Source organism: Periophthalmus magnuspinnatus, chromosome 3 (genome assembly GCF_009829125.3).
Source record: "Periophthalmus magnuspinnatus isolate fPerMag1 chromosome 3, fPerMag1.2.pri, whole genome shotgun sequence".
Classification (NCBI taxonomy): domain Eukaryota; kingdom Metazoa; phylum Chordata; class Actinopteri; order Gobiiformes; family Gobiidae; genus Periophthalmus; species Periophthalmus magnuspinnatus.
In genome coordinates this window covers 23,351,661-23,373,669 of record NC_047128.1, presented here as the reverse complement: position 1 = coordinate 23,373,669, position 22,009 = coordinate 23,351,661, and the positions used below count along the sequence as shown (strand labels likewise).

At 38.6% G+C, this 22,009-nt stretch overlaps 1 protein-coding gene across 1 annotated transcript in view; it reads left to right on the top strand.

Annotated features, from left to right (window-relative positions):
• The window catches only part of mtss1lb (MTSS I-BAR domain containing 2b), a 78,343-nt gene that overhangs the window by 33,988 nt on the left and 22,346 nt on the right, over window positions 1-22,009 (top strand). The window contains exon 4 of the mRNA XM_033989270.2: window positions 21,574-21,658. Coding sequence (XP_033845161.1) covers window positions 21,574-21,658 — 85 coding nt within the window. The remainder of the gene's footprint in view (window positions 1-21,573; window positions 21,659-22,009) is intronic.

Genomic DNA, 22,009 nt, shown 5'->3' with positions numbered 1-22,009 from the left:
TCATTCGTCTCACACATGAATAGGTTTGTTTCATGTGAGAACATTTAAACGTCACGGCAGAATTTTCTTAACTGTCAAATTAAAGTGTTTTGGTCTGTTTTTTAGGTAATATAATTTGGTTAATGTGCCCAGTAATTACTGTGCACTTTATAGAGGAGGTATTTTACTTATATGGGGTATTAATTGCTAACACATAACATATTTATTAGATCACCATTGTTTTGAAAAAGCTAGATTTGCCAAAAACAATGTGTCACCCTGCCCTTCAGAGCGCCCAGGGGAGATCGCTACGTTACTGACACGCAGCAACGTGCATGATTGACTAGGCTTGTCACGATAATTGCAATATCATGTTATGCTTCTGTACACAAAAGCTGGTACTATATTTTTGGGGGTCAATATTTATCATGTGTACATTTTCTGTTCACTACTGGGAAACACTTAGTTATTTTTTGGCTACATGATCAGATTTAAGCCGTAAAAGGTTGAATTAATAACGTCTATGACTCATTACAGATGCAAACTAAGTACTAAAGTGTTTCATTCTGCTGGTTATTGCTGCTCATGATTTTTTAATGATATTGTAAATTTAGAATGGCTTTTGTGGTTTAAATCTGCTCTTGGGTTTAAGCTTCAATATTATCGTTTATCGTCTATATTTACTTCAACAATGTATCGCACTTCAAAATTTGTTATCGTGACAGGCCTATGAATGGTATAGAACATCTTTAGGCATCTTTTAACATGAAAAATTTAAAATAAAAGAGATTTCTTTCACAACAGCTTCTAAAAGTTAGGGTTTTATGGAAAGTTTGGAAAAAGAACATTTGATTATTTCTTTCAGAACTATTGACTTGCCCCAGAGTTGTATACGCGCTCCATTTTTTTTACAACTACGACATCCAATTCTAAAATGTGGTGAACAGCCTAAACTGATCTGTCCTGAGAGAGTGATGCCCCTGACTTGGCTGTGCTGTCCCTTCCTCAGCCTATCGCACACAGAGGAACCACTTTTATGAGCAGGGTTGCCAGGCGACAGTCAGAGAAAGCCTGTATGAGAACGAGAGAGGGAAGTGGCGGCGGGGAAAAAAATAGCCATGTTGTTGCCAAGAGGAGAGCAGAAACCCGAGTGAGCGAGCTGGTGCTTAATTGCGTTTCATAGATATCATGCCATTCATAGTGAAGCGGAGATACACCGATGGTCAGATATAGTCCAGCAGCCCAAACATTTCAGTGTGACTATACATAACTGTCCTCAGCAGGAATAGACCTACAGTGGCCTTCTACCAACCTCAGACTGGTATCTACTGAGGTATCCCAGGAATTAATGTTGCACTGCATAACTTTTCTGGTGGTCCTCGTGTCTATGTTCATGGAGATTTTGTTGCTTTGCCTGAAATGTTTCACAGTAGGGCATTTAATGTGTCCATGCGGCATCTGTTTGATTACTATCTACTGGTAGCATGACCTGCTTCTCAAATAAATAATGGAGCTAAGCAGATGGTGCACCCTTCACTGGAAATGTTCCGCAATGCACCTTTAATATGAGCTGTCATCGTAACATCATGACATTTTATCATAGTTTTTTAATTATTGTTCTTTGTTGCACCATAATGCCGAAGTTGTTCTCGGGATCCACTGTGGTATTTACTACTCAGTTACTACTTGGTATTCATTAAAATGTAATAAATATTGCGGTTGCATTACAGGTTTGCATTGGAAATGTACAGTGTTTAAAAAGCCCATACCTGACTTTTACTACTAGTTCAGGTAAATGCTCATTAGACCTCGCAGTGCTGCAAAAGAAGATAGTACTTAAACGACTTAACTGTATCAACCGTTGCATTTTAGAGTCATACAGAAGCATCTGCTAGCCATATAGTTGTTTTGTCCAGGCTGACACATTGTTGGCTAAGACCCATAAGGAAACAATTGTCTCAGACAGTTGTTTCTCTGTCATGGTTCAATGTAAGAGAGAGAGAGAAAAAATTAAATGAGCTGGACAACTTATTCTGTATCATGCTCTTCACTCATGGACGGTCGGGTACAAGGCCTTCCAATCAGATATTATAGCATTAAATTGAAAACATTGTAGAAATTATAGATATAATATAAAACATTATATAAAAATACTTGACATTTGTTATAAGCGTGCGTCGTGTTAAGCAATACACACTTATGCAAGCTTTCTTCCTCTCCCTTTTCGCCATCTAAACGGCCTGTTGTTATCATGGGGCCTTACAAAAACAACATTATTGTCTTTAATTAAGCCAGTGTCCCCCCCTCCCTGCCCTTTCTCACTCACTTCTTCCTCCATGGCCCCATCACTCTTCCCAGCCTTCCACCCCTCCATCCCTCCATCCTTCTCCGCAGTCTGTGTGTCATTGGCAGCTCTCTAAGGACATTTCCTCCTGTCACAGAGCGCCCATTGTCCCCGAGGTCAGCTGCACAGCACATGCACTGTTGCACGCCACTCTTTGGTTTAGCATGGGAAGCTAGCCGGGCCCCGAGCTCCCATAGGCCAAGTGCTGTTTAACAAGAACAGAGAGAGAGAGAGATGGGACGATCGAGAGGATGCCAGTGGCGTTGCAGAGTGTGTGAGAATGTGTACGCACTCCAGCAGTCTGTTTGTTTGGCTTTATGTTACAAGCTCACAGTGTTGAGATGTTCCCGGTGCTTCTAATAAACAGCCCATAGTTAGATTCTGATGTTTTGTAAATGTGTTTTTACTTTTAGGGGTAATTTTAATCAAGTTTTGTATGCATGAAAGTTGTAAAAGACTAGATCAGATGGAAGGTTATGCATGATCAGCTGCGATTATGAAGTGGAGAAGGGGATGGGCAACCAGTGTTAACACAAACACGGAGACGATATGCAAACTTCCCACGGCCCCGTCTAGGTCTAGGATTCAAACCTAGTACCCTCTTGATGTGAGGCTTTATGGTCTGGCTGTAGCTGATGTATGGACACTCTTTAAGCTGTGCCAGTGTAGCTCCAGTACGCCACCCTCTGAAAACAAGTCAACGGCCACTTAAGGTTTGGGATAAGGCTCAAAAATTGATTATTAATTCTCACCAGACATAGAGGGATGTCCCTTTGCCCGGGGTGTAGAGAGAGGCCTAGGTTCTCAGAGTGAGCAAAAATGAGCAGTCTGCTATTCCCTCAGGTCATTTAAACTGTACCTGCATGTAGCTACCATCATCATATGACTTGTACATGTTTCCAGCTAATCTAAAGGGCATTTTGGGAGCAAGAAGGTCATTGGTTCAATTTCTGGTTTCTCAGTGGATCTTGTTGAAACGGGTATTAGAAATGTATCGTTGCCTTAGGGGACTTTTTATGTGGTTTTTGACTTTTGACTTAATCCCCCTCTGATCTTTACCACCTTTCTGTTGACCTTGCATTTTTCAAGGTTGTGTAGAAAAGCACATTTTAATCAGAATAATATTAGCTGCAAGTACTGTAGTTTTTAAAGTAAGATTTGGTGTCCCCTTTTCCTTTAAAAGAATGCAAAGATCAACATCGTACATGCATTTTATTTTACATCAAAGTGTATTTTTTGTAATATTAATGGCTTTATTGTTATTATTTTATGTAATGATTTAAGAGATACAATTATGCTTATTCCTCTTTCTGATAAGGAACTATAGTCTGGGTGTATTCAGTGTAACTCTGTAGCCCAGCTCCTCCAGTCTGTGCACTGTCTCTGCATTAAACCTGATTCGATTTCACCCCCAGCCCTCGCCCAGTCGGCTCTCACTCCCTCACTGCAGGGTTACTATGGCAACTGCAGATGACACAGTATTTTTTCGTCTTTGTTTATGCTTTTAAATGTCAGAACTAACTGTGCAGACTGGAAGGTCATTTAGAGCTTAGTCAGAGAGTTTACAGTTTATAAAACCTTGTAAGTGGAGTCTATTTGGCGTTGAATGAAACTTTCTATAAAAGGCTTCCAGTTCTCTGACGTTGTTGGTAAGTTAGGATATTAGAGGGAAAATAATTTAACAGTTAGAAGTAATGAAGTGTAAGGAGAGATTCTTGTGTCCGCCTGTCACAACTATTACTTTGAAGATATTGTATGAATCATAATTTTCCTGCAACTTTTCTGAGTTTAATGGGTTGTAGAGGGATAACATGTTAAAGACTTCAATTTTAAGTCTACTACTTCAATCGGGAACACTTCTGCGCTCATAAAGGCAATTCAAGTTTATTTGTATTGCACAATTCATACACAGAATAACAAAAGACATTAAAATCTCAATACAAAAACTCAATACATAAATAATCATATTAAAATTAGCATTAAAAGAGAAGAGTGCAGAATAAAAACCTGCATACACAACTAAACAGAAACATTTTGAGCCTGGATTTAAACATTGTCAAAGTAGAGGCCTGTCTCACATCTTCAGGAAGACTGCTCCAGGTTTTAGCTGCATAAAACTGATACGCTGATTCCCCACCTTTAGTCCTGACTCTGGGCACCAGCAGGAGGCCGGTCCCTGAAGTCCTCAGAGTGCGAGATGGTTCATATGGCACTAACATGTCAGAGATGTAAGACCCCTAACTAAACTTCACACTTTGAAATTACAACTTGTATGCATTTCGTATGAGGCTGCTCCAACACTCCAGGATCAGAGACTGGCACATGACCCCATCAAACTGTGAGAATTACACAGAGGAAGTCCATGCAGCGCCGGAATAGCCCTCCTCCTCTCACATACACACACACACACGCAAGTACCACTAAGACCACATTCACAACCAGCCTTCAGGAGCAGGAACCAGGAGAACAGTGGAGAGCTGCCGTAATGGTTTCGAGTGCAGTCAGCTGGCCCTGGGAAAGCATGCACATTCTCTGGCTTTGATTACAGAAGCTTTAAATCCCTCTCTCTCCCTCCCTCACACACACGCGCGCACACACACAGTTGCTATGTCCCAGAAGACCAAGCCAGAGTTGAACGGCATGCCTTCAGACAGGACATGCTCACTCCAAAAAGTTTAACGGGGTCACAGGCAGTTTTGGGCTAAAAATACTCACAGTTCAGTAGGGAGAGACGCATGGCTTTCCAGGTTCAACATTACGAAATATGTAAACTGATAAAAGTCACAAGGGGGCTACAAACTGCATTATGAATAGAGATTTGAGAGTTGGGAAAAGATTCCTTATCGATAAGTCGATCAGTCGAGAGTGACTTAGTTGGCCAGCGTTTGTATTAATCAACAAATTATTTTAAACAGAAAGGAAAGAGTATGGAGTAAACTATTTGAAGATTTGGGAGTGAATTATGAGTTTAATCTGCTTTTTTACATATAAATACACATTTCCTTTTCTGTTATAATATTTTTTTTCGTCCAGTGTGGGTCGGATACATGGTCAGATCGTAGATAATGAATAATTTAAAAGGGCATGTCTTTAGTCGACCAAGAATTTCTTTAGTCAACTACAGCCCTAGTATGCCCTAATATCAAAACTAGATATACTGTATTTCATTTACTTTGGCTTATGAGTCAACTCTCGTGACATGATTAGTGATAACATAAGAGAAAGTGCCTAAAAATGCATGTAGTATATAGTGTATGGTAACATAGAGTCAACACCCAAAAGACCACTGCAGCCCACTTCTCTGTCCTTGAAAGCCAATGTGAGCGCCACTGAGCTCTGTATTAGTCCATGACCTCACTAATGCATCTAAAAACACTGCGTCCTTCATCATTGACTGGCCCCATCCCAGTATTATCACTATGTACATCACTGCTGCACACTCCCTTTCCTGGAATCTAGCAACCGGACACTACAAACGCAATCAATAATATGCTAAATCAATTGAAAATACATTTGTGCACCTTGGCAACCTTGCTATTGATCTCTTGGCATTCTTCTCATCAATGTAAACGACTTTTTATGTATTCATTTTGTTGTTGTATTTTACAGGGAACGTAGCTGTCATACAACCATCTTTGATATGATCACTTCTCTCTTTAAATCTCATCATCTGGCACCAAAATTGCTCAATATTTTAACAAAGGTCCTGTTTGATGGAGAATGTGGTGAGTGGATGTTTTTGGCTTTGTCAGCAGCATCTAAACTCCGGAGGCTAGGAATATAAACTGTTCTCAATGTCTGCAAAACCACTTTAAGTTTTGCAAAGGTTTATCAAACTTTTGTTTCTTGTGCACTGTGGTAGAGGCATAGACCTTATAAAGAAGTGGACTAAGTCAGGTGACGTCACCCATAGTGTTCAGCTCCAGTCAAATGAAGCTCATTGAAAGTAGCAGTTACAGGGCGGAATTTGGAGCTAAACTTAAAGTGCAACTAAAGTGAAGAGACACCAATACAAAAGGAGAAATATCCATTCACTTTACAAACAAAGTACAGATTACAGAACAAACACAACTTTAATAGGTTATTTAAAATCTGGGAACTTTTTGCAATGAAGAGAGTGAATCCATCAATGAAGAAATCTGAGACTAGACATTGACTGATTATAATTTAGAATTCTTCCAGTTTCTTGCTGCGCTGGTCTTTATATAGACTTTGCCAAAAAACATCTTGTCATCTATATGAATTGAATTACCATTATTAAATTAAACTGATCCGTTGTTCTCTCATCACCCGCAACATTGATTTTTTTCATGTATTGATCCTTGTCTACCACAATCCTTCCACTTCATAATACTACTACTGTCACCTTGTCATTAGGCTTGCCACGATAAATACTATATCGACTTGTCATTCAATACATGACAGATGTGACAGTCATTTTTGGGGGTCAATATTTATTGTGGGCACTAGCGGGACATTTTTACTTATTTTTAGGTACTACGATGACATTTAATGAGATGTCGAGGTTTGAATTATGAACGTCTATGGCCCAATATAGACACAAAGTAGCTGCTTAAGTGTTGCATTGTATTATTTATTTATGGCAGTTTTTATTTTATTTTTTTATTTTTTAACAATTTTGAACATTTAGAATACTTTTTTGGGGATTTTCAATATTATTGTTTATCGTTTAGATTTACTTTACCGCACTATATCACACTTCAAAATGTGTTATCGCAACAGGCCTACTTGTTACCAATACAATAGAACTAATCACTTATTGATATTCAATAAAAAGTGACATTAAAGCCCCGTTGACTACATTACTTGGCCTAGAGTTGTGCCTGCTAACTCATTGTTTCCATGGAAATTTTGTTCCTTTAGCTATAATCTTCCACAATATGTAATAAAACGCATCATCCATGGAGAATGTTCTGAAGTATGGTTTTAACTTTCTGTTTCCATGGAATCCTGCTGGTGACGTGCCAACTCCAGAAAGTTATCAGTGTCACTTAAATAAATGTAATTGTTTTTAATGAACTACTTTTAGTGCATCGTGAGGACACAGCGTATATCATTCATACACATTAGACGGTGCTTTTTGTTTCCATCGCCCTAAGGCACCACACTTACCGTAACCTCCCTCACCCGCTGCTATGCATTACAATGACATACCGGGGTTTGCAAACATGACTAACATACGTGATCACGAGCCTGCATAGGAAGCTACTTGTAATGCCCTGCTCATCCACACTCTATTTCACCAATTACACAGCACTCCACTGAACATGCATACTACTACTGCATGTCTACTGCAATATGGCTCTGCGTATGTGCAAATATGCTTTCTCACGGTCTTTAACAGCATTCCCATGTTACCAACGCACAATAGCTGCCAGCCACTTCACAGATGGCGTATCATGGTCCGCTTCAATGCAGCGGAAACGGCTTGGAGGAAAAAAGGTAATCCGTACGTGTCATAGTAAAGGGATATACATGCAGACATATTATTGCACATTTATGTAAACACGCTTATAGTTTAACAAAGCTTGGATGTGAGAAATATTCCATAGTAATGTTTTGATACGTCTAACCGGATTGTGAAAGCATAGGCATGTCTAATTGGAATAAATGGGGCAGAGGCATCGCAGTTGTGGTGAAGATCAGGATGGGCCGTGCTGAGTCATAGACTGCAGTGTTCTAAATATAGCATTGTGGGTAATGTAGTTTAGGCATATGTGCACTGGTGAACCCCCCTGCAGATGCGATATTAGTCAGCTATTCAGGCTTCAAGTTAGTAGACTATAAGAATACTGGGTCACGACTCAAGAAGTTGCTGTCACTATACATTAAGCTCAAAGTAGCGCTTGCACCTTGAATAAGCTACTTTGCAATAATCTGTTTAACCCATGCAAGTTATTACAATGTGAATAATGGAGTTTATGTAGGTTTTGCACATTTTGTATAGCTTATATGAACTTCTAATTAACAGACGGAACAGAAATTGGGTGTAGCATATGCTTTAAATTTTAAAAGTACTCAAAGTAGTCCAAAATCAATGTATACAGGTAAAGTACTTGTGTTACTCCAGTAGATCTACAAAACAGATTTATTATAATAAATTCTTTTTCCAGACCAAGTTTTAGTTTGCTTTCATACCTGACAGTTTTGACTGCTCACTAATGGTCTTCCACCAGGACGAGGGAACCTTTTCACTCTCACACACCTGGGATATTGTCATGAAAAAGTCGGACTGCAGATGGCGTTGTCATCAGCACCAAAACCCATTTAAATTAGCTGACCGGACACGTCACAGCAACATCACGTGACCACTCTGAGGAAAACCACTAGTGAGCAATCGAAACTGTCAGGTATGAAAACAAACTAAACCTTGTTCTGGAAAAATAATTTATTAAAAATACATTAACAGAAGAACAGATTAACCTCATTGGAGTAAATTTCAGATTTGTTTGTAAAAATGCTAGAGCTACTACTCCTTTTACTGACACTACAAATGAAAAAATACACTCACCTGAAGGATTATTAGGAACACCATACTAATACGGTGTTCGACCCCCTTTCGCTTTCAGAACTGCCTTAATTCTACGTGGCATTGATTCAACAAGGTGCTGAAAGCATTCTTTAGAAATGTTGGCCCATATTGATGGGAGCATCTTGCAGTTGATGGAGATTTGTGGGATGCACATCCAGGGCACGAAGCTCTCGTTCAACCACATCCCAAAGATGCTCTATCAGGTTGAGATCTGGTGACTGTGGGGGCCATTGTAGTACAGTGAACTCATTGTCATGTTCAAGAAACCAATTTGAAATGATTCGAGCTTTATGACATGGTGCATTATCGTGCTGGAAGTAGCCATCAGAGGATGGGTACATGGTGGTCATGAAGGGATGGACATGGTCAGAAACAATGTTCAGGTAGCCCGTGGCATTTAAACGATGCCCAATTGGCACTAAGGGACCTAAAGTGTGCCAAGAAAACATCCCCCACACCATTACACCACCACCACCAGCCTGTACAGTGGTAACAAGGCATGATGGATCCATGTTCTCATTCTGTTTACGCCAAATTCTGACTCTACCATTTGAATGTCTCAACAGAAATCGAGACTCATCAGACCAGGCAACATTTTTCCAGTCTTCAACTGTCCAATTTTGGCGAGCTCGTGCCAATTGTAGCCTCTTTTTCTATTTGTAGTGGAGATGAGTGGTATCCGGTGGGGTCTTCTGCTGTTGTAGCCCATCCGCCTCAAGGTTGTGCGTGTTGTGGCTTCACAAATGCTTTGCTACATTCCTCCGTTGTAACGAGTGGTTATTTCAGTCAACGTTGCTCTTCTATGAGCTTGAATCACTCGGCCCATTCTCCTCTGACCTCTAGCATCAACAAGGCATTTTTGCCCACAGGACTGCCGCATACTGGATGTTTTTCCCTTTTCACACCATTGTTTGTAAACCCTAGAAATGGTTGTGCATGAAAATCCAAGTAACCTAGCAGATTGTGAAATACTCAGACTGGCCCGTCTAGCACCAACAACCATGCCACGCTCAAAATTGCTTAAATCACCTTTCTTTCCCATTCTGACATTCAGTTTGGAGTTCAGGAGATTGTCTTGACCAGGACCACACCCCTAAATGCATTGAAGCAACTGCCATGTGATTGGTTGATTAGATAATTGCATTAAGGACAAATTGAACAGGTGTTCCTAATAATTCTTTAGGTGAGTGTATAATCTTGGCTAATTTCCAGAACTGTTTGTTAATATGCTTTGTCCCTTGAATAAATGAATAAAACACAAACTACTACCACAATTAGGCCAGTCAGAATAATACATTTTGAAGTAAATGACCCAGCAACTGACCCAGTAACTGTAGAAACCCATTTCTTAACACCACATGTGTGAAAAGTACAAGCTTTTATTAACTTATCAGTAACATAACTCACTTTTCATCACCTCGCAGTCTTTTAAAGTTTATCACTTTAGCGCAACTTGACGAAAACCCCATGGAGATGTACTTGAAGCAGCAATGGTCCACGATTACTGTTAGAGTAACCGGGACTACCGAGGCAATGTTGTGCGCAATGTTTTTTTATTGTGCAACATATGTTTTGCAGGTCATGTTTTAGGTCATGCGCTTTAGTTCACTGAGAGGGGAATCACTGCTTGAATTATGCTGCTTGGTTGTAACAAAACGTGGTCGTATTGTTTTACGGTCACCAGCATAGCAACAGAAGTTAATTTTGGTATCTCTTCTAATCTAAATTGTAAAGTCCTGACCGCTCTTTGAAGAACAGAAGAAAAGAATGTGTGTGAAGTGGGACCATGGTAAATAGCCTCAGTCATGCTATGTTATGGTTGCCTCTCTGTTACGGCTGCGCTCGGGGCTGTCAGGGCTGTTTGAGGCTATTCCCATGACAGAAAACAAACCATCTCCACTGTGTCCAGCAGAGCGGTGTCAGGGGAGATCAGAAGTGAGACAGGAGGCTGGCAGACCTGAACATGGCACAGATACAACAATAACAGCCTCCACCTGCAGCATAAGGAGAGACAGGAGCGCTCGGATGTAGGCAAATGTTTGTGTGATGAAGCCATTGTAGTGGGGGAAGGAAAAACAACTTGTGTGGATTTAAGGTACAAATAAGGGCTTAGTGCTGTCATGATACTAAAATACAAAACTGATACTAAGAAATAGACTTGATACTGGATACAGATTTTGATGCCACAATGATATTTTGAGATACTCTTTTAAAAAATATAAAATAAAAAGACAATAGACTGGTACTGTAGTATAATAGCACTTACTTTTGATTACCATGTAGACTACTACTTTTAAAGCTCAAGATCATACTAAAACTATAAGGGAAAGTTTTTTGGGGTTTTTTCTCTTTTTTTTTAGTGATACTGGCCTCAATGAGTATTTATTATATGGTTTTATATAATATTTTGTTATTGTTAACCATTGAAATTGTGATTAGTTTTGCAGTATGTTTTCAAATCTAGATTAAGTTCGCAGTGCTTATTTTGTGAAGTTGTTGTAGAGATTTGGGGAAAAAAAAAAAAAGTTTGTAGCATTCTATATTCATTTTTCTGTTTACTTTTAATTATTTATTTAAGCAACAGTGCATATAAAAAAATAAGATTCAATTTGATTCTGAAATATTGTGTAGCCTTCCAAAAATATACAAGTTGAGTCTAGCTAACAGGATTATTACAGTTTCAGTCCATGCCATCCATAGACTGTATATATAAATGGACATAGCTAACCTGCTAGCTGCCGTGTACCAAATAGACCGTGAGCATGGGCACGCTTCTGGCTCCATCGAGTTTGGCTCCAATTCACTTTACATTGAAAAACTATTGCCCCTTTCTCTGTAAATTCTGCTTCCAGGCTCGCCATTCTGACCTTAAAATGTTCATATTAACCTGCTCTACATGATCCTGGTGTTTTTTATTTTGTCATTTTGTCCGTAAATCATGATATGAACATTAATAACAGACAAATCAGGCAGTTTCTTTCCCCGAGGTCACTTCCGCTAGCGTTAACAACAGTTTGATTGACCGTGTTGCTAAGCAGTAGGCGGGAAGGGGCGTTACCTTCAACAGCCTCGCTCCGGATTAGCTCTGTGGTTGCTATGATACTCATGGTCAGAATTCCTAATATGGAACTCGGCTCCAGGTTTGCCCCATAAATGCTAGTCTTGATGAGCTTCATTTGACTGGAGCCGAACGCTATGGGTGATGTCATACTCCCTTAGTTCACTTCTTTATACAGTCTATGATGCCATCTCTCTATCCACGTGAATCTGCTTGAAATGTATTTTACTTGACAATTTGTTGATACTGGCACCATAAGGAGATGGGGTGGCTTTTCTCAGATCATACAAAACTACCTTATTTGACTTTTGTAGTTTCTATGAGATTAGAACATTGCTTTAGTAACCAGCATTTTGGTTGCCACTGGCAGTCATTCCCTTCCAAAGTTAACATCCTCATTGTTATTACATGAATCGCTCCTCTGTACAGGTGTCCTTCATTAGCCGCTAATAAGACCTAAAGTGGTGGCTAGAATAACAGATGTACATGTTCCATTAGTGAATTCAATTAAATGTTTCAGTGGCTTTTGGAAAAAAAAGAGTGCCAGTTTTTCAATTAGGTTAGCGACATATCATTAAAAATTTAAATGAATGTTTAGAATGAGGGTTCAAAATGTGTAGATTTTTCATAAATATAGTAAGACCTCATACATTCATTGTCACAAATAGATCAGGTACAGGCTCTATTTAAGCTTCAGTACAACTCAGATTTCAATTTCTCTTGAACTACTAAATGATGTATTATAACAGAAAGCCAGCAATAAACTGTTATATTGATTTGTTCAGAATGTCTGCTCATTTTATTCATAAACAGGGTCAACACAAGTCATGTTGATGTCATTTGTTATTTGTATTGCAATACATCTATTCTGAAAAGTACAGCTGTTGGAAACCACTTTTATTAGATTTTAGGGGACCACAATCACTTCTATTGGAGATGCTTTTACTGGGTCACTAGGGCACCATGCCACGGCTTTAAATTCAGCCACAATTTGGCTCTGCTCTGGGGTAAAACTGAATAAGTGATAAAGCAGGCATGTGATTATATTAAAAGTAATGTACTGGTAAATTCTTAATACGTGCATAGTATTTCTGTGCGAGTTATGTGTTTCATTATCCCTGTGGTGCAGACATGTTCGACTGTGATTGACCTTGTTTTGACCTTCTGACAAGGAGCGATGTCATTGGTTCATGTTAGGGCAGAGATTAAGGTCGAATTAGGCGCATTTGTGTGATAATTATAGTTTGCTAATATTTTTGAGGTTTACTTTATTTGGCTGGTAAATACAGTTCTGTATTGACTGGTTGTTCAATGCATAACACATGGAACGATGATTTTTTATGGGTCAGTATCGTGGAGACTTTCTTTGCACTGGTGGGAAATATTTGTTTGATTTTCTGTACCATGATGAGGTTTGAGCTGTAGAAGGTCGAATTATGAACTTCTATGACTCATTATAGATGCAAACTAACTACTAAAGAGTTGCATTGTGTTATTTATTTATTGTAGTTCATTTTTTTTAGTTTTGTACATTTAAAATATTTGTTTGGCGATAAGTCTGCTTTATGCTTTATTTATTCTGCTATATTTATTTCCGCAATATATCGCACTTCAAAATTTGTTATCATGACAGGCTTAGTCACCAGCCCTTGCTCTGTGTCCCAAACCCAGACAGACAAACAAATAACCTCACTGGTCATCTATCATTATAACTTCTCATTTCTTTCATTTTACTGGTAAACCATCATTGTTTTGGCACATACAGACCATGCAGTGTCTCCAATTGGCTAATCTGCATGTAAATCTGAAATTAACTCAGAAATGTTTGTATAGAATGGTGCGTAGCTTTGTTTGGCCAAGCTAACATTTGCCCATGTAAGGACATTTGTTCTTCAGATTTGAGCTTTCAGTTTCAGCTCTTGTTAATGCATTCCAAGAGCAGTGGGCAACCATATCGTGGCATCTGGACGCTCTTTGCAGATCGTGGGACAGGAACTTTATTTTAGCTAGCTGGGGAATTGGACAACAATGCATATTTTAGATTTAGGATATCATACTACACTGATATCAGATCAATACTTGATGGATGACAAATTGTTTAATATTCTGTGCAACTAAACTCTACAAAACCAGTTCAAACCAAGCTCTCCCAAGGTTTGTTTCTTCAGGGTCCAGTTTCATGTAGTAATGCATTCCATCAACATGCGATACAAGATCTGTGGCAGGACATTCGCTATGGGATATACTTGAGTGAGAGTAGCTTTATCAGTCCTGGAGCTTGTTCTGGTCTGGCTGACTGGCTGCCTGCTTGTCTGGAAAACACAACCTCTGCCTGCCTGGGTTTTATAGACACATAGAGTCCAGGATTCATGAATAATTCTGATTGATCTGATTTCTGCTGCAGTGCATGGATTTGCCCTCTAAAGGAGACATGGGTGTTTATGCAAGATAGCACTGCATTGGTAGTTCTTGGTGTATAGCTTAAAATAATGTCTATGCATGTTAAATGTGTTTTCCCTTTCCATTTGAATGCATAGATTTGGTGTGTGCGTTGGTTCAGTTTTGAAGTTTTTTGTGAGGACCTTTCCCCATTCAAAAGATCGAATATTTTCATTTAAATATCTAATTGCTACGGTGATGACGGACCGTTTTCAAAATTAGAATCACATGAACTGCGATTAGGTTTACGAACATGTATGTTGGTTAAGTTTAAAATAGGGTTGTTCTGATCTGATATCGATGCTGGTATCGACAAAAGCTCCGATACCGCACATTTTTCAGGTATCAGCGAGTACTCAGACCACATAACCGATCCAATACCACTCCGTATTTTCCAGGATGAGGACCCTTGATGCGAGCAGCTGCTGTTGATCTCTGTAGCTAATGTTAATGCTAACGCTCAGAGGAGGTTAATTGCAGACTGTGGAGGCTATGCAAACACTTATAACATGCTAATAATGACCGAAAAGGCAGTTCTGTTACCTTCATTTATCCTTTGGTGTTGACGCTGAACTAAGTATAATAACTACGCTACGGAGAGTGCTGCCCGACAACAGCGCTAACACCAACTTTGTTTACCCTGCATAATTAGTTCCGAGGATGAGCGTCTTTTTACAGGCCTCACTGCTGTTATTATCCACGCTCTGTGGCAGAAAATGATGAAGTAGAAAAGTAAAAGTGCTTAAATCTGCACAACTTATCATCAAGCCCATTATGCATTTCACTCTAATACTTTAGTCCTCAAAATTTCAATTATTCTTGTAGATTTTCTTTAGCGATAGTTTTTTAGTTGATGTATTTTTTGCTCAGTCTGGCTTTATCTGAAGTTAATACTGAGCTTATAAGGCAAGCAGGTAAAGTAATTTTTCATAGAATCCAATCTAAACATGCAACATTATTTAAAACGTTACTTAAAAATGCATAAAGTAAACAAAATTATATGCTAGGTACGTTTTGTTTAAGTTATTTATGTGTAATGCATTTTATAATCTCACCAGTACACTTTCTTCTTCTTTACCATTGTCTCCCTCTATCTGTCTCACCCATGCTCTTATTGTTGCTGTGTCACCGTGCAGATGATACCGAGGACCAGATGGGTGGCTGCAGCAATCGTCGGTAACCCTGGCAACTGTAGCCTCACCTGCACTGGCGTTAATGTGGTTTGCTTGTCGTGGCATTCAAGAGGCAAAGGCCATCGCAACCCTGTCATTCATATTATATCATTATGTAGTTCTATGGGGCGAGTGTAGTTTATGTGCTGGTCCGAATCTGAGATATGCAAATTGTAGTGAGTATGACCTGTGAAGCGGAGATGAGTGAAGAAATAAAGAGAAATTGTTGAACAGCTGTTTTTCAGAATTTGGATGCAGCCGGTGTGCACTTGTTTTAGGGTTCATTGCAGGTCTACTGATAGTGGTTATTCATGGGTTTAAATTAGCCCTACATGAATTCTTACTGTTTTGAAGGACTTTTAGAGGACTTTTGCTCATTCAAAAGATAAAATATTTTAATCAGAATTGTTAATTGCCATGGCAACTGTCCCAACGTTTCATCACTTTGGATCACTGGATAAGTGGCCAATCATATTTTTATTTATACACTAATTTATTAACTAAATCACAAAACAGTAGTCGGAAACATATAAGACATTTGTTGTGGTGGTCCAATTAGATTCATCTGGTTTTCCCTTAATTTATTTTAACAAATAATTTTTTTTCCAGACCAAGGTTTAGTTTGTTTTCATACCTGACCTGCTCACTAGCGGTCTTCCTCTGAAAGGTCACACGATGTTACTGTGACATGTCTGGCGACTCTGAGTAACATACCTGACAGTTTGTATGACAACAAACTAAACCTTGATCTGAAAAAATAATCTATTAAAACAGATTAAGTTGTGCTTTCCTGAGAACTATCCAAAAGAGTTAGAATTTGTGACTTTACACAACATAAAATTTTCATTTAGCCTAATGTTAAACCAATGATTTTAAGATACTAAATACTAGCTGCCTTTGATTCAAAATGTCAGATTTCCATGGTCATTTTTTGATGTTCCATCCCAAGGTCTACTCTCAAATGTTGAAATGGTTTATATATTCAATTTCTGTTAGTGACAAGGTTAAACAAACCATGCTACAACGTAATTATGCATACAATGTCCTATTGTAGCTGCTCCCGTCTCCTTCCTTTAGGCGTATTTAATGTTGTGACATTATCTGAAACTTAATAAAAGGCGAATGGAGCCTATGTTATGGATATTGACTGAATATCATATCAGTTTTCTCTCTCCAAAGTGTCTGTTCATTTTGTTCTCTCCTAGATTTCATCAGCAAATGTTTGCAGCATTCTTTCTTTTCTTCTTGTTTCCTGCAAAGCTGGTGTCTTCCTCGTCTGAAAGATACCACAGTCTGACCTTAGTAACACATATATTCACCTTAGCAACAAACCGGGATGTTCGCTGTCATGGAAACGGCAGTAAAGCTGTCATTTAAAGCCACCCTTTGCTAGATTTATAGGAGGTGTTGGTAAACAAGCTCTGTGTTATAGTCTCTCAGTGCTCATCGGTGGGTCTCATGCACCCTCTCACCTCAGACTTTGTGCTTTAAAGATCTTATTTTAGACACTATTTAAGCTAGTAATGTACTTTTGGATGCCATGTAGGCCTAACTTTCATACCATTGTTGATCGGTGAAAATCTGGCTAAAATTAATCATTTCGTAATTCCGTTATTCAAAACAAAGCTGTTGCTGGATAAATAAAACTAAACACAATAGCTCCTGATAAGCCAGACAATGAGGAGATTTGAGCGCTAAAATGATCTAAACAATACGAGCGAAAGGATTTTCAACACAGGGGAGCTCATGACATCAGCTCTCAGGCAAGTAGTTTGAGCTATTGAAAAGCTTTAAGATGGACAAAAACAGAACAGAAACTTGCACAATAGGTCAACAAATTAGTAATTTACAGATTCCTATAAACTGACGACCTAATGACCCTAATCTGACAAAGACTGGTACACGTTGAAGTTTAATATAGTTGTAGTATTTTAATAATTTGATGTACTCTGCCTAAAAGGTCCTATATTATGCAAACTGGACTGCTGTGAGCTTTAAGTCATGCTAGAATGTTGTTCCTTCACACATGTTTGATTAACCCTTTATTATTAGTCAACCTACATCTGCAAAGCTCAAAATGCTCTGTTCCACCTTGTGATGTCATGGAAGCAGTGTTTTTCAAGTTAACAGCTACCTTTTACCTTTTATTCAGTAGAGATTGTCAATTCCAGATCATCCAAATTATTCTAGTGAAGGTGTATGAAGATTAAAAACACTGAGAAGCACTTCCTGTATTACCACATGACATCACAAGGTGGAACAGAGTGTTTTCTGTTTCAGAGAAGAACTCCTTAAATATGTGGTGTGTTAAACATGTGTGAATGAAAGAAAACACAACTAAAGGTATGTTTTTGATGAGGAAACAACATTATAACACAGATCAGAAAATGGTGTAACATGAGCCCTTTAAACCCTGTATCATGTTAAATTATCCAATAAACAGCTCAACTATTAGCAACATTACTCTTGTTAAAGTTAAGCTGGGGTGTATATACAAACTTGGGAATGGCTGCTATATACAAAGCTATCCAGATGTAGCTTGACAGATATCTCTCTTGACTGTCAAGATTTATTTTTAACATAACCGGAGGCGTACCTTGAGCAGATATAGACTTGGCTTCTCACCGCAGTCTGCTTGCTTCTGTCTACAGCCGTGATCTCATTAAAATGTGCAAAATGACCTCTTTCGTCTGCAGCTTCTCTCATCTCTCCTCTCATTTCTATCCCAGAATTCCCCACACATCACCGCCAAACATCACAGGCAGACACGGGCTTTGCGACTCTATCTTTCCCCCCCATTTTAATCTCATCCAAAAAAATGTACCAGTTTGGGACATGGTATCAACATGAAGAGGAAGTCCCGATCCACTTTGAGTTTTGGAGTCTTGATCGGCATTCAAAGTGTACATTCTCACACGCACTACGGCATGTGTGTGTATGGGAAGGGAGTCGCGGCTTAGTGAATGGTTGCTGGGTAGAACGGGAGGCGTAAGGAAGGAATTTGTTAATTATGAATGGAGCTCTTCTCTGGAGATTTGACCAGAACACTGTCACTATTTGCACAAATGCTGCTGTGAATTGACGTGAGAGTGTATAGTATCTGTTTTCAATTGTACAAAGGTGAAATTGCAATTGTATTTTTTGTTTTCTTGCACAATTTAACCACTCTTAATTGATTTATTTACCTTGGGGTGAATTGGAGTAACTGTTCCTTCTTTTTTGGTGTACCGTAAATATATATATGGTCCTGGTCTACAATTTGATGGTTTCGTAATATGGGAGATTGAGTGTTTTTGGAATAAAAAAAATGATATATGCTCCTCAAACTTGCCATATTAATCTTATGCTCTTTCACCATTTTCTGAATAATTCCACCTTTATTTGTTTATACTAGCAGAGAAGATGTTGGATTTAATGCCAGCTTTATTTCATGTGGATAGGCCAGTAGTTATCTGCCATTGACACTAAAACGACAAATTCCAGCTCAATTTTAAACTACAGCTATTTTATTTAGATGATCTGATGTGAACTCAACCTTTTGTACTATTTTAGACAGTCCACTCACAAGGAATGATGGGATACCGGTGTATTTTCTGTGAATGGGGTCCAGTCCTGTCTATTCAAAGCTGAAGTGAATATATGAATGGAAGTAATAAATCACCTTTTCACAGTAGTTGTTATCGTGGCCACCGTGTTTCTGGGTCATTTAACCCAAGAAGAAACCTTGTGTGAGAAGCATAAATCTTGTTCCATATTAGGCTATTTGGAGCCAGTGCATATCACATGTACAAGGGCTGAATGAAAACTGATTCATGTGAGTCTTAACACCTTTATAGTTATAAGTTACTAAGTCTGAATCGTTCTTAAACAGAACACTTATGTGGGAGATTAATTGTTAACACATTTAGATCACCGTGTTGTTTTGAAAATTGCCCCCTTCCCAGCTATCGCATTATGACTGCTATGCATTTCACTAATGAAACTACTACACATCACAGCAGGTTTGTGAAGTTGTACTGGATTATTTTATATCATGCTTTTGTATATTTATGAAAATGACCCTGTGGGAGCATGGATGACATAGGCTTATGGGCTGAGTTTTGGACAGGGCCGTGCTGCTAACTGTGAGATGGGTTCAAATGGGCCCCGGGAGAGATTGCAAGATTATTCAAGCATGCATATATGACATATAAAACCACTTCAGGCATGTTTTCTGGGGGAAACATGATTTTAACATGGTAGAAAACCTGTCTTTAATAAACTACTTCATTATGAATTTCATCTTTATTCATATTTCTTTATTTTCTTAAGGCTAATTAAGCATTAGTTATAGTTGTTATTTAATAGAATTTCTTGTATCTCTTTATGATATTACCATTATGACATTGTGTAAACTGCCCCTATGCAACAATGACATCTCCCCCGATGCCTAGTGCATGTTACAAAAGCCTCTTAAGCTCTTGTTATAAACAGTGTGTCATCTAAGGAAATCCCGCTTGGCTGATCTGATCTTTGCTGTTTACATTTGACTGGGCAGAGCCATTACTGTACCCTTTTAGCTATTTCTTCAGCCACTAGCACTTATACTATGTCTCCTCGCACATTGCAAATGGATAATTCTTGGCTCTTGTTCCCCTATTGGCTCTCCACCTGTACTGTCCCTGCGGTCCCAAAAGGCCTTGTTTGGAAGTTGGCGCAGTCTGCCATCATTTAAAGTGACTTTCTCACCCGGGTCAACTTTTTCCACTGGGATGTGCTTTGGCTGAAAATAGACTTGTGTTTACAATGGCAGGTTCGGCTCTCGTGAATATGGGTCACACATACTCACGGGAGGAGACGTTTATTTGGATTGAAGCGCTTTAAACGTGGAGTGTCTCTGGAGCAGTGTATTGTAAACACTGGGTCAATAGAGGATGGTTAAAAGCATTGTTTTTGGTTAATACCTACCTAGTAAATGTGCTTTAAGTCGACTCATGCTTGTGTTTTCAAAAGGTGAAAAGGCACCATTTGATTGTAATCTCCACTTAAAGGTGCACTATGTAACTTTTCTGGTAGGGGTGGCTGCTTCTCTTCCTTTGGATGTTATTACTGTACCTGAAATATTCTACAGTATGACATAAAACATTTCTATCATCAGTCTTATTTAACTGGTGATATGAAAGTTTAATGCCATATTGTGGAACATTTCAGGCAAAGCAATAAGATCATCGAGACAAGCAGGTGGTGAACTCTCCACCCGGAAACTTACACAGTACACCTTTAACTATAATACATTTATTTATTGGACGTTGTTACAGATTAAGGCTTAGATATATTTAACGCCACAGTATGTAACTTTTTAGCCAAAAATAGACTAAAATTTTTTTATTTATTTTTTTCATTTTGGATGAGATAATAGATTGAAAAACTTCGACAAACATGCATCCTTACTCTGAGCAAGCTTGCATTTCCACAAACCTGACTCTTATTTGGCCTGTTGGAGAGCCTCCTCCTGCTTGTTTCCATGGAAACGTTGTTCCTTTGGCTATCATCTTCCAGAGTATGAAATAAAACATATCTATCTCTGTCTAGAATGTCCCAAAGTATTTACATTTTTAAGTTTCTATTTCTGTGCAATGTGACTTGCCACCTTCAGAAAGTTACATACTGTGCCTTTATATTGTTATTACAAATTAAGTATCAAGTGTATACACTAATGATTATTGTAGCTTCAGAAAATACACTAAATTGTATTATATTGTGACTTGCTCTTTTCAACCATTTGGTGTCCAACATTTAAGTAATGTTTAGTTATATTTTCTTCTATAAAGGATATAATTGTCATTTGGAAAGTGAAGCAACACCTTTTAATCCTTTCCCCAACTTGTAAAGACCTTAATGTGCATTTTTCCATCTTATTACCATTCCCAGAGGACCACATCAGCCCTTAATTGGTAAAAATTGCAGAGTGAAAGGGCACTTCAGTGATTGTTTTGCAATGGTGTTATTAAACCTGTAACTAAAATGTGGAACTGTTTTGTGTTTCCAGGGGCGACCAGAGATATTGGTTCAGCTCTGACCAGGATGTGCATGAGGCATCGCAGCATTGAGGCCAAACTTCGACAATTCACAAAGTAAGAAATCGATTCAAAATGCATATAGACTTTCAGAATTTGTTGTCAGAGTTTCGGATGGCGAGCAGGGGCCGGTATAACTGTACAGGAAGTTTAGTTTTTTAGTTTGTTGAAAGAAATCTCCCAGCAGTAAATGCACATATGCTAACAAGTTATACTTCGCTAGGGGTTGGGTTCATGTTAATCTTGTGTCTTGAAGTACTTCCAACCTCAATAATTGTCTGTGTGTTATAATAAAGCCATCACTGTTCAATTTTAAGTGAATAAAATCTCTTTAGTTATTTGTTATGGCAGAGAAAAACTTTGCCAGCTTTTGTTTCATTTGGATAAAGGTGCACTGTGTAACTTTTC